Source organism: Haematobia irritans, chromosome 4 (assembly GCF_050003625.1).
Source record: "Haematobia irritans isolate KBUSLIRL chromosome 4, ASM5000362v1, whole genome shotgun sequence".
NCBI classification, from domain to species: Eukaryota; Metazoa; Arthropoda; class Insecta; order Diptera; family Muscidae; genus Haematobia; species Haematobia irritans.
Genome location: NC_134400.1, coordinates 32,420,463 through 32,434,454, shown reverse-complemented (window position 1 = coordinate 32,434,454; position 13,992 = coordinate 32,420,463). Strand labels below are relative to the sequence as shown.

The following is a 13,992-nucleotide window of genomic DNA, read 5'->3' as shown; positions in this document are numbered from 1 at the left end:
TATTTCTGTAGAAACTTTGTCAAAATTTTATTTTTATACAAAATTTTGTCAAAATTTTATTTCTATAGAAAATATTGTCAAGATTTTATTTCTATAGAAAATTTTGTCAAAATTTTATTTCTATAGACAATTTTGTCAAAATTTTATTTCTATAGAAAATTTTGCCAAGATTTTATTTCTATAGAAAATTTTGCCAAAATTTTATATCTATATAAAATTTTGTCAACATTTTATTTCTATAGAAAATTTTGTCAAAATTTTATTTCTATAGAAAATTTTGCCAAAATTTTATTTCTATAGAAAATTTTGTCGAAATTTTATTTCTATAGAAAATTTTGTCAAAATTTTATTTCTATATAAAATTATGTCAAAATTTTCTGAAAAATTTATTTCTTCTTGAAAGGAGAGAAGGCGCACTTATCACTTCTTACTTACTTCTCATTCTCTTCCAGTAATGAGGGCAAAAATTCCCATAATTTACATTTTAAATTACATGGGAAGTATTATTTCATTAGATTTTCTTGTACGCTTAGAAGAGAAGCTTAACATTTCTCTAAAACTCAAAAAAAGAAACAAATGGTTTTTTTAATCCAGAAATTGGTGTAGTTTTCATATGGAGGAACTTTAAATTTAAAATCGGGAACCGTATTCTTTTAATGGATCTTCTTGACGGAGCATGGTTGTTCAAATTCTTTATATTATCAATTATGTTAAGCCATCGGTAATTAAAATTCGGCCTGGCCGGATACGTGGCCTTGTATGTGTATCTTAACTTACATTATTGTTTCTAATTTTAGTTTGAGTTGCCGTAAGCGTGGTATGTATCTGTAATGCCAGAGTTCGAAGGACGTTTCAACGCTTGAAGAAGCTTCGAAAGATTTAGAAATATCACCAGATAACCGCTGAGAAACTTTTTGGGTTTGAGGCCACGACCCTTTGAATCCAAGGCGACTGATATGGCTCACTGCCTTTCTTACATGATGCCTGTGTTTACTTACCTTAAGAAATTTCCAATATTTAAATTAAATAAATAATTGTGCTTTTATTTCAGTTGTTCATATTTAAAATTTCTTAAAATTAATACATAAAATAATTTAAATAAAATTAATCTTAAATTTAACCAAAAAAAAAAAAAAGAAAAACAACCTTATCATATGACACAAGGATATATAAATATGAAATTCTTTATAGTCCGAAAATATATGAAAAAAAAAACATAGAAAAATATTAATGAAGGCTACACAGATTACGATTCAGGTCTATCGAAAGAAAATAAATAAATAGATCCAATTAATTGTTTAATTGTAATTGCTTTGATCACGGAATTAATTCAATCGAATCTACTATTGTGATAAATAAAAAAAATAAATTAACTCAATTAATGTAATTGCTTTTGGTTTTAATAAAAAAAAAATTTGCAATTTGCAGATTTTATTATTATTTAATTGTACACAGAAAAAAAATTCACGAAAAATTTCCCAATTAAAGTCTTAGTTGAGTTTTAAAAAATATTCAATTAAAAATTTAATTGACTAAACAAATTTTTTAATTGAAACCAAAATCAAACACAAAAATTAATATTATCAATTAATTTTTTAATTGACTTTCAATTAATTTTTTAATTGACTTTCAATTAATTTTTGAATTGCCTTTCAATTAATTTTTCAATTTCTGTGATTGAAGACATTTCAATTAGAAATTAATCGGATCAATTAATTTCGTGATTGAAGACAAAAAATATTTTTTTGTGTGTAGCAATAATGATAAAATCCATTAACATCATCAATTAAAAATTTTATTACTTCAATTAAAATTTTAATTAGCCCAATAAATTTATGTAATTGAATATTACATTAAATGAGTTTGTTGCAATAACTCAAGTTATAAAATCCATCAAAAACATCATTTTAAATATTTCAATTAAAATTTTAATTAAATCAATTAATTTAGGTAATTGAATAAATGTGGCCAATTGAATTATTTTTTAATTGAATTTGCTTCAATAACTGAAATGATAAAATCCATCAACATCATCAGTAAAAAATTTAATTAATTCAATTAAAATTTTAATTAACTCAATTAATTTGTATAGTTGAATATTTTGTGGCAAATTGTATTATTTGAGTTTGATTCATTGGCAATAATGATAAAATTCATCAAAATAATCAAAAAGAATTTAAATATTTCAATTAAACTTTTAATTTATGTAATTGAATATTTGTGTCAAATTGAATTATTTTTTAATTGAATTTGCTTCAATAACTGAAATGATAAAATCCATCCACATCATCAATTACAAATTTAATTATTTCCATTTAAATTTTAATTAGCCCAATTAATTTAAGTAATTGAACATTTGCAAATATTTTTAATTGAATTTGCTTCAGAGATAAAATCAATCAATATCATCAAATAAAAAATTTATTATTTCAATTAAAATTTTAATTAACTCAATTACATAAATTAATTGAATATTTTTGCAAATGTAATTATTTTTTAATTGAGTTTAACTGAAGATACAAAATCCATCAACATCATCAGTAAACAATTTAATTATTTCACTTAAAACTTTAATTTACTCAATTAATTTATGTAATTGAAATTTTGTATTTATTACAAAATAAATTTTGTTTTGGCATTAATTGAATCAGTTGTTTCTTTGAATACATTTGGCATATTTAATTGAATGTAAAAAATTAATTAGCATCATCAGTTGAAATGTTAATTAAATCCATAAATTTATTTTTTTATTTTTTTATTAAAAAATTATTTGAATTATTTCAAATGTTAATTGAATATTTGATGGAAATTGAATTAATTTTAATTTTTTTTTAATATTTAATTAATTAAAATTAATTGAATTATTTGAAGTTTTAATTGAATACTTGGCTACAAATTAAATTAATTATTTAATTTTTAATGGTTCAAATTTGTAAAGGAAAAATCAATCTCCATTGGCAATTAAAATTTAAATTAAATCCATTAATTTATGGAATGCAATTTTGTGCATTAAAAACTATTTAAAATTGAATATTTTTTGGGAAATTGAATTAATTAATTTTAATGCTTTATTTATGGAAATAACAACAAAACAATCACCTTTGTCATTTAAAATTTTAAAATTAATTGTATTAATGTATATAATTAATTTAAATTTTGAATAAAAGACAAATAATTGACTTATTTAAATTTTTGTTGAATATTTCGTTGAAAATTAAATTAATAATGGTGATATTTTTATACGCTGTAAGAGATATTCTCATACAAAAGAAAATATGTGAAGCTCTGGTTTACTCATAGAAATGATAAAATCAATCACCATCGTTAATTAAATCCATTAATTTATGTAATAAAATTTTTTTAATGAAAAAATTAATTGATTTACTTAAATTTTTAATTGAATATTTTATGGGAAATCGAATTAGTTAATTAATTTGTAATGTTTTATCCATCGAAATCAAAAAATCAATCACAATCAATTAAAATTTTAATTATATCAATTAATTTATGTAATGCAAATTTGTTTGAATTATAAATTTAATTGAAATAATTAAATTTTTAATAATTGCCTATTGAATTAATTAACTAAATTTTATTTTTTTTTAATTTAGAATTAAAAAATTATTTGAATTATTTAAAATGTTTATTGAGTATTTGGTTGCAAATTAAATTAATTAATTAATTTGTAATACTTCATTCAAGAAATAATGGAAAAATAAATCACCATCGCCAATTATTAATTGGAACAGTCGCCATCGTCAATTACAATTAAAATTAAATCAATTTATGTAATGAAATTTTTTGTATTAAAAGTTTAATTGAATTATGTACATTTTTAATTGTATTGAAATTGTGGGAATGTGAATCAATTTATGAATTTTTTAAGTTTTAATTAAAAAATTAATTGAATTATTTAAATTGTAATGGAATATTTGGTGCAAATTAAATTAATTAATTAAATTGTAATGCCTCATTCAAGAAAATGGAGAAATCAATCAACATCGCCAATTAAAATTTTAATTAATTTCATTAATTTATGTAATTCAAGTTTTTCAATTAAAATTTAATTACCAATATTGGTTATGTTTGTCTTTTCTGTGTGATAAATATAGAAAGGAATATAGGATATTCATAACACATAACTGTGAAGTCTTGCTATGGAAATTAATCCATGAGCTTAATGACCCTTTACGATCATGGACTTTGTTTTAAGCCTTCAAAGTAAACGAAATACTGGGGAACGTTGCTTCTTATGATGATGAGGCTGATGAGGCTGTACGGAATCCCATTGGCCATAATGACGAGCATATCTGGGTACCATTAGTTTTTTATCACGTTTCACCATTGCCTGAACCAAGCTGGCAGAAGCAGCATCTTGGGGCTCTTCATTTTCATCCTCATCCTCCTCCTCTTCTTGCTCTTCATCGTCCGACTCATTTTTGGGAAATTCAACGGGACCTTTTCTTGGGTCATTTAATTTACGAGGTTTCTTTAGATTTCGCTGAAAATAGGCAGAGTAATCATGTCTGGGCTTATGATTCAAATATTTATGGGGTAGGGAGGCAAAATGTTTTAGGCCAGGTGTTGATTTAATGCCAGTTTTCTTGCTATTAAAGTGAATGGCATTCACTTGAGTATCTGGATGGGCTGGGGCTGTGATATGATAGCGTTGCGAATGTAATGGCTTTGAGGCTATGAACTCGGTATGACGATAGGGTTGATGTGACTGGTATTGGGCGGGTTGGATATAATTCTCCGGTTGCGCATAATCTTTACTCAAGCCCACCACAGCTTTCCAATCATTGTCCTGGTGCAACTCAAGGGGTTCCGTTATGATTTCTGAAGGTTGAAAAAATTTCGTACTCTCACGATTTGATTCTTTGTAATAGTTTTCACGGGCCTCTTGCAAGCGTTCCCGCATACCGGGTTCCAATTCCATGGGAACTTGACGTATACGGGCGTGTGGTTTAAATTCTATAAGACTGGGAATTTTTGGATGAGAATGTGTTAGATCTTCTATGGGCTTCTTTATGGGCTTTATATCGGAGCTCAAGACTATGTGCTCCTGGTCTTTGCTGTAGTGATTAATTTTCGATTGTGAGGTATCATCGTTTTTCACATTGGCTGAATGGGGCGAATCGGTGATGGGATGAGAATTGGCACCCACTGTCTTGACCACAGCATTGAAGCCCGATTTGGCATCTGCTGTATAGGTCACCGTACGAATGGAACCATCTGGTTCGAGGACACTATAATGACCCTTAATGGCATCTCCTTCACGTGATTCCCATTGAGATTTTACATCGCCCGTATGTAAATCTTTGACACCATAACTGAAGGCGTATTCTGGGTGTTCCTAAGGAGAACAAAAAATGAAAGAAAATTGATTTAAGTTTTTTTTTTTTTGGCGGGTTTTTGGCAACAATTACACAATAAACTAGTTTGAAAAATATAAAGAAAAAACTATAGATATTTTTTTATATATTATCTAACAAGTTGACGCACTTTGCCCAGCATGCGTGCTGATACAATAAAACACCGTCAAGCCAGCCAGCAGTCAGCATTCAGTTTATTTACCCCTAGTGGAGTTGTACCACACCTTGTTCTCATGGAGTTTTGAAGCTTTTGCTGCTGTTGCTCTTAATCTTAGAAAATTTATGTTAGCTCTACATGGTTAGATACACTATAGAAAATTTCTAACTAAGTACGGAGCAAAAATGTAGTGCAAATGTTCTACTTTAGATCTGCAAGCACTCGTGTCAAATACAATATACCAAAAGTTAAATAAAATTTTAGCAAAAATCTACCAAATATAAAAAATTTGATATACAGAAAATTTTGTCAAAAATTTATTTCTATAGAAATTTTGTTAAATATTTATTAATATAAATTTTTTTTGATTTTTTTTTTCTATAAAAGAATTTATTAAAATATTATTTCTAGAAACAATTTATTCAAAATATTATTTCTTTAAAAAATTTTATTAAAATCTTGTTAAAATTTTATTTCTATAGAAAATTTTGTCCAAATTTTATTTCTATAGAAAATGTTGTCAGAATTTTATTTCTATAGAAAGTTTTGTCAAGATTTTATATCTATAGAAAATTTTATATTTTTTTGTTTCTATACAAACATTTTGTCAAAATTTTATTTTTATAGAAAATTTTTTAAAAATTCTATTTCTGGTGAAAAATGTTGCCAAATCTTATTTCTATAGAAAGTTTTGTCAAGATTTTATTTTTATAGAAAATTTTGTCAACATTTTATTTCTATAGAAAATTTTGTCAAAATTTTATTTCGATAAAAAATTTTGTCAAATTTTTATTTGTGTAGAAAATTTTGCCAAAAATTTTATTTCTATAGAAAATTTTGTCAAAAAATTTAATATTTTTTTGTTTCTATACAAAAATTTTGTCAAAATTTTATTTCGATAAAAAATTTTGTCAAGATTTTATTTCTATAGAAAATTTTATTTCTATAGAAAATTTTGTCAACATTTTATTTCTATAGAAAATTTTGTCAAGATTTTATTTCTATAGAAAATTTTGTCAACATTTTATTTCTATAGAAAATTTTGTCAAGATTTTATTTCTATAGAAAATTTTTTCAAAATTTTACTTCTATAGAAAATTTTGTCAAAATTTTATTTCTATAGAAAATTTTGTTAAAATTTTATTTCTATAGAAAATTTTGTCAAAATTTTATTTCTATCGAAAATTTTGTCAAAATTTTATTTCTATAGAAAATTTTGTCAACATTTTATTTCTATAGAAAATTTTGTCAAAATTTTATTTCTATAGAAAATTTTGTCAAAATTTTATTTTTATTCAAAATTTTGTCAAAATTATATTTCCGGTGAAAATTTTGTCAAAATTTTATTTTTATAGAAAATTTTGTCAAAATTTTATTTCTATAGAAAATTGTGTCAAAAAATTTATTTATATAGAAAATTTTGTCAAAAATTTATTTCTATAGAAAATTTTGTCAAAATTTTATTTCTATAGAAAGTTTTGTCAACATTTTATTTCTATAGAAAATTTTGTCAAAATTTTATTTCTATAGAAAAATTTGTCAACATTTGATTTCTATAGAAAATTTTGTCAAAAAATTTATTTCTATAGAAAATTTTGTCAAAAATTTATTTCTATAGAAAATTTTGTCAAAATTTTATTTCTATAGAAAATTTTGTCAAAATTTTATTTCTATAGAAAATTTTGTCAACATTTTATTTCTATAGAAAATTTTGTCAACATTTTATTTCTATAGAAAATTTTGTCAAGATTTTATTTCTATAGAAAATTTTGTCAACATTTTATTTCTATAGAAAATTTTGTCAAGATTTTATTTCTATAGAAAATTTTTTCAAAATTTTACTTCTATAGAAAATTTTGTCAAAATTTTATTTCTATAGAAAATTTTGTTAAAATTTTATTTCTATAGAAAATTTTGTCAAAATTTTATTTCTATCGAAAATTTTGTCAAAATTTTATTTCTATAGAAAATTTTGTCAACATTTTATTTCTATAGAAAATTTTGTCAAAATTTTATTTCTATAGAAAATTTTGTCAAAATTTTATTTTTATTCAAAATTTTGTCAAAATTATATTTCCGGTGAAAATTTTGTCAAAATTTTATTTTTATAGAAAATTTTGTCAAAATTTTATTTTTATAGAAAATTTTGTCAAAATTTTATTTCTATAGAAAATTGTGTCAAAAAATTTATTTATATAGAAAATTTTGTCAAAAATTTATTTCTATAGAAAATTTTGTCAAAATTTTATTTCTATAGAAAGTTTTGTCAACATTTTATTTCTATAGAAAATTTTGTCAAAATTTTATTTCTATAGAAAATTTTGTCAACATTTGATTTCTATAGAAAATTTTGTCAAAAAATTTATTTCTATAGAAAATTTTGTCAAAAATTTATTTCTATAGAAAATTTTGTCAAAATTTTATTTCTATAGAAAATTTTGTCAAAATTTTATTTCTATAGAAAATTTTGTCAACATTTTATTTCTATAGAAAATTTTGTCAAAATTTTATTTTTATAGAAAATTTTGTCAAAATTTTATTTCTGTAGAAAATTTTGTCAACATTTTATTTCTATAGAAAATTTTGTATAAATTTTATTTTTATAGAAAATTTTGGCAAAGTTTTATTTGTATAGAAAATTTTGTCAAAATTTTATTTCTATAGAAAATTATGTCGAAGTTTTATTTTTATAGAAATTTTTATAAAAATTTAATTTCTATAGAAAATTTTGTCAAAATTTTACTTCTATAGAAAATTTTGTCAAAATTTTAATTTTATAGAAAGTTTTGTCAAAATTTTATTTCTATAGAACATTTTGTCAAAATTTTATTTCTATAGAATTTTTTTTCAAAATTTTATTTCTGTAGAAAATTTTGTCAACATCTTATTTCTATAGAAAATGTTGTCAAACTTTTAGTTCTATAGAAAATTTGGTCAAAAATTTTATTTCTATAAAAAATTTTGTCAAAATTTTATTTCTATAGAAAATTTTGTTAAAATTTTACTTGTATAGAAAATTTTGCCAAAATTTTAGTTCTATAGAAAATTTTGTCAAAATTTTATTTTTGCAGAAAATTTTGGTAAAATTTTACTTCTATAGAAAATTTTGTCAAAATTATATTTCTGGTGAAAATTTTGTCAAAATTTTATTTCTATAGAAAATTTTATCAAACATTTTATTTCTATAGAAAATATTGTCAAAATTTTATTCCTATAGAAAATTTTGTCAAAATTTTATTTCTATAGAAAATTTCGCCAACATTTTATTTATTTTTATTTTTGTTTCAACATATATGTAACGAAGTCTATAAGACCCTAAAAACGTTACAAGAATGAGAGGAATAACGTTACTACTCCAATAATTATTTCTATTGTTTCTATAAACAAATTTATTAAAATTTTGTCAAAATTTCTTTTAAAACGTTTTTTCTTAGAGTGTAATTTTTTGTGTATATATTTACTTCTATTTCTTTTTATGGTATCTAATGTGTAATTGTTATCGTTCTTTATAGAATTGTGCTTAATCAGAAGATTAAAAAAAACAAACACTCAATAAAATCAATAGCTTACAAAAAATTAGGCCAAGGCAATCTTCCAAAATGGACATTTTAATTAAAATCAATGGGAAAATTCTAATCGTAAATCTGTACGGCGCATGCGTGTATGCATGCGTCAATATCTTGTCTTGTTCTTGTTTTTTTTTTTAAATCACATTTTAGCATTGTTTTCTATTCATCGGCATGTCAGAAATCATTGGTACTTTGGATAAATTTCAACTGACGGAAAATTAGGATAGGTCTCACTTTTGATGATTTATCGTTGATATCACAATCCGGTGTTGAAAATCGTAATATGTAAAGCCACGCAAGCGTCAATCAGGAGTGTCGTTTATAGTCAATCATAAGTATAAACAAGTAGATATTTTGTGGTTGTTATATTATATTATATAGCATTTTATAAGAAATAAAATTTAATTTTACTTTATAAATGCTGAGAATGAAGAATACGCACTTAGAGAAAAAATATGAATGAATCATGTCCTATGAAAAACTGCCATTACCAAATAATATTGGAGGTAACTTTGTTCAAAAATTGCAAAGTAATAACCAACTATTTGTGATATGAACCTAATATGATACCACGATATGACATTCTAACTACTTCATTAGATTTTTTTGATAAAATAATTTGTTATTTTCGGCATATAGTTTTGTATAAATATATTTTTATACCCACCACCATAGAATGGTGACGGGATATAATAAGTTTGTCATTCCGTTTGTAACGCATCGAAATATCGATTTCCGACTATATAAAGTATATATATTCTTGATCAGGGAGAAATTCTAAGACGATATAAGCATGTCCGTCTGTCTGTCTGGCTGTCTGTTGTAATCACGCTACAGCATTCAATAATAGAGCTATCGTCCTGAAATTTGGCACAGAATCGTCTTTTGTCTGCGCGCAGGTCAAGTTCGAAGATGGGCTATATCGGGCCATGTTTTGGTATAGCCCCCATATAAACCGACCTCCCGATTTGGGGTCTTGGGCTTATAGAAATCGTAGTTTTTATCCAATTTGCCTGAAATTTGAAATCTGGAGGTATTTTATGACCATAAAGAGGTGTGCCAAAAATGGTGAGTATCGGTCCTTGTTTTGGTATAGCCCCCATATAGACCGATCTCCCGATTTTACTTCCTGGGGCTTATAGAAACCGCAGTTTTTATTCAATTTACCTGAACTTGGAAATCTAGAGGTATTGTAGAACCACAAATACGTGTGCCAAAAATTGTGAGTATCGGTCCATATTTTGGTATAGCCCCCATATAGACCGATCTCCCGATTTGGGGTCTTGGGCTTATAGAAACCGTAGTTTTTATCCAATTTGTCTGAAATTGGAAATCTAGAGGTATTTTAGGACCATAAAGAGGTGTGTCGAAAATGGTGAGTATCGGTCCATATTTTGGTATAGCGCCCATAAGAACGATCTCCCGATTTAACTCCTTGGGTTTCTAGAAACCGTAGTTTTTATCTAATATGCCTGAAATTGTAAATATTCTGGTATTTTAGGCTCACAAAAACGTGTATCGGATTAAGTTTTTATCGGTCCATTTGGTAATGCCTCCATATAGACCGACTTCACTTCTTGAGGGTGTAGAAGGCGCACTGATCATGACAATTGCTTGAAACTCAATGTAAAATTTCCAGATTTTACTTCTACAGATTTAAGATTTCAAATCAAGACGTTATTTTTTAATTTTCTTGCACACTTACAACAGATGTTAATGATTCCTCTAAAACTCAAACAAAAATGGTTCTTATAAATCCAGAATCTGATATAGTCCTCATAGGTGAAATCTTTAAATTTATCTTCGGGAAGTGTCCTCAAGTCCTCAAGCCCTCCTGGAATTTCAAAGGAAACCCCAATATTTGGTTCATGGTGGTGGGTATTTAAGATTCGGCCCGGCCGAACTTACTGCTGTATATACTTGTTCTATTAAAAATCAACAAAAAATTAACAATTTGCAAACCCTTCGCAAAAGAACTTCCATGGAAGTGAAAAAGTCAAACCGCACAGGTTTAAAACCCAGCTGGATGAAATTTAATTTGTATACCCTCCACCATAAGATAGGGGGTATATTAACTTTGCCATTCCGTTTGTAACACATCGAACTATCGCTCTAAGACCCCATAAAGTATATATTTATATTCTGGTTCGTGGTGAAATTCTGAGTCGATCTAAGCATGTCCATCCGTCCGTCCGTCTGTTGAAATCACGCTAACTTCCGAACGAAACAAGCTATCGACTTGAAACTTGGCACAAGTAGTTGCTATTGATGTAGGTAAGATGGTATTGCAAATGGGCCATATCGGACCACTTTTATGTATAGCCAATATAAACCGACGCTCAGATGTGGCTTGCGGAGCCTCTTGGAGGAGCAAAATTCATCCGATCCGGTTGAAATTTTGTACATGGTGTTAGTATATGGTCTCTAACACCCATGCAAAAATTGGTCCACATCGGTCCACAATTATATATAGCCTTCATATAACCGATCCCCAGATTTGGCTTGCGTAGCCTCATAGAGAAGCAAATTTCATCCGATCCGGGTGAAATTTGGTACATGGTGTAAGTATATGGTCTCTAACAACTATGCAAAAATTGGTCCACATCGGTCCATAATTATATGTAGCCTCGATATAAACCGATCCCCTGATTTGAACTCCGGAGCTCTTGGAGGAGCCAAATTCATCCGATTCAGTTGAAATTTTGTACGTGGTGTTGGTATATTGTCTTTAACAACCATTCTGGAATTGGTCCATATCGGTCCATAATTATATATAGCCCCATATAAACCGATCCCCAGATGTGGCTTTCGGAGCCCCTAAGATAAGCAAATTTCATCCGATCCGGCTGAAATTTGGGACATGGTTTTGGTATATGTTCTCTAATGACCATGCAAAAATCGGTCCACATCGGCCCATAATTATATATAGCTCCCATATAAACCGATCCGGCTGAAATTTGGTACATGGTGTTAGTATATGGTCTCTAACAACCATGCAAAAATTGGTCCACATAGGTCCATAATTATATATAGCCCCCATATAAACCGATCCCCTGATTTGGCTTGCGGAGCCTCTAAGATAAGCAAATTTCATCCGATCCGGCTGAAATTTGGGACATGGTTTTGGTATATGTTCTCTAATGACCATGCAAAAATCGGTCCACATCGGCCCATAATTATATATAGCTCCCATATAAACCGATCTCCAGATTTGACATCCGGAGCCTCTTAGAGGAGCAAAATTCATCCGATCCGGTTGAAATTTGCAACGTGGTGTTAGTATACGGTCCCTAAAAACCATGCAAGAATTGGTTCATATGGGTCAATAATTATATATAGCCCCCATATAAATCGATCCCCAGATTTGTCCTCCGGAGCCTCTTGGAGGAGCCAAATTCATCCGATCAGGTTGAAATTTCGAACGTGGTGTTAGAATGTGGTCTCCAACAAACACGCAAGAATTGGTTCATATCGGTCCATAATTATATATAGCCCCCATATAAACCGTTCCTCAGATTTGATCTCCGGAGCCTCTTAGAGGAGCAAATTCATCCGATCCGGTTGAAATTTGCAACGTGGTGTTAGTATAACCATGGGAAAATTTGTCCATATCGGTCTATAGTTATATATAGGCGATCCCAAATCACACAAAAATTGGTCCTTATCGATTATGATTATGAAGGTCGCCACTCGCTCCAAAAATAATCTACCAAAATTTTATTTTTATAGAAAACATTGTCAAAATGTAATTTCTATAGAAAATTTTGTCAAAATTTTATTTCTGTTGAACATTTTGTCAAAATTTTATTTCTATAGAAAATTTTGTCAAAATTTTATTTCTATAGAAAATTTTGTCAGATTTTTTTTTTATAGAAAATTTTATCCAAATTTTATTTCTATAGAAAATTTTGTCCAAATTTTACTTCTATAGAAAATGCTGTCAAAATTTTATTTCTATAGAAACTTTAAACTTAATTATATACGTATTTAATTGGCCTTTTGTACTTTAATATATACAACGTATGGACTATGTGGTATATATTACGGTGTTAGGAAGTTTTAAGATACCTTGCCATCGGCAAGTGTTACCGCAACCCAAGTAATTCGATTGTGGATGACAGCCTTCAGTAGAAGTTTCTACGCAATCCATGGTGGAGGGTAGATAAGCTTCGGCCAGGCCGAACTTACGGCCGTATATACTTGTTATGTTTAATATATACCCCGTATGGACTAATTTACAATTGAGAAGACGGCGTTAAGAAGTTTTAAGATACCTTGCCATCGGCAAATGTTACAAATGTTATAGTATAAGTTTCTACGTAATCCATGGTGGAGGGTACATAAGATTCGGCCTGGCCGAACTTACGGCAGTAGATGCTTGTTTTTATTGATTTTCTATGTTTTTGTGAAATTTAATTATGAATGAAAGTCCTTAGTAGAACTTTCATTTGTATCAATTGAAACCTTAATTGCATGTGAAAAAATAGTCAAATTAAAACAAGTATATACGGCCGTAAGTTCGGCCAGGCCGAAGCTTATGTACCCTCCATCATGGATTTCGTAGAAACTTCATCTAAACACTGCCATCCACAATCGAATTACTTAAGTAGCGATAACGCTTGCCGATGGCAAGGTATCTTAAAACCTCCTAACACCATCTTCTAAATTGTATGTAAGTCCATTCGTGGTATATATTAAATCAAACAAGTATAAACGGCCGTAAGTTCGGCCAGGCCGAATCTTATGTACCCTCCACCATGGATTGCTTAGAAACTTCTACGAAAGACTGTTATACACAATCGAATTACTAGGGTTGTGGTATCTTTCTAAATTGTGAGTTAGTCCACACGTGGTATATATTAGACAAAAAGGTATGTAAGTCTACAAATAA

The 13,992-nt window shown here is 27.3% G+C and overlaps 1 protein-coding gene across 1 annotated transcript in view; it reads right to left on the bottom strand.

Annotated features, from left to right (window-relative positions):
* Positions 1 to 4,048: 4,048 nt before the first annotated feature.
* Cpr76Bc (Cuticular protein 76Bc) overlaps positions 4,049 to 13,992 on the bottom strand; it is a 76,895-nt gene continuing 66,951 nt past the window's right edge. Inside the window, exon 3 of the mRNA XM_075307810.1 lies at positions 4,049 to 5,356. Coding sequence (XP_075163925.1) covers positions 4,217 to 5,356 — 1,140 coding nt within the window. The 3' untranslated portion in view covers positions 4,049 to 4,216. The remainder of the gene's footprint in view (positions 5,357 to 13,992) is intronic.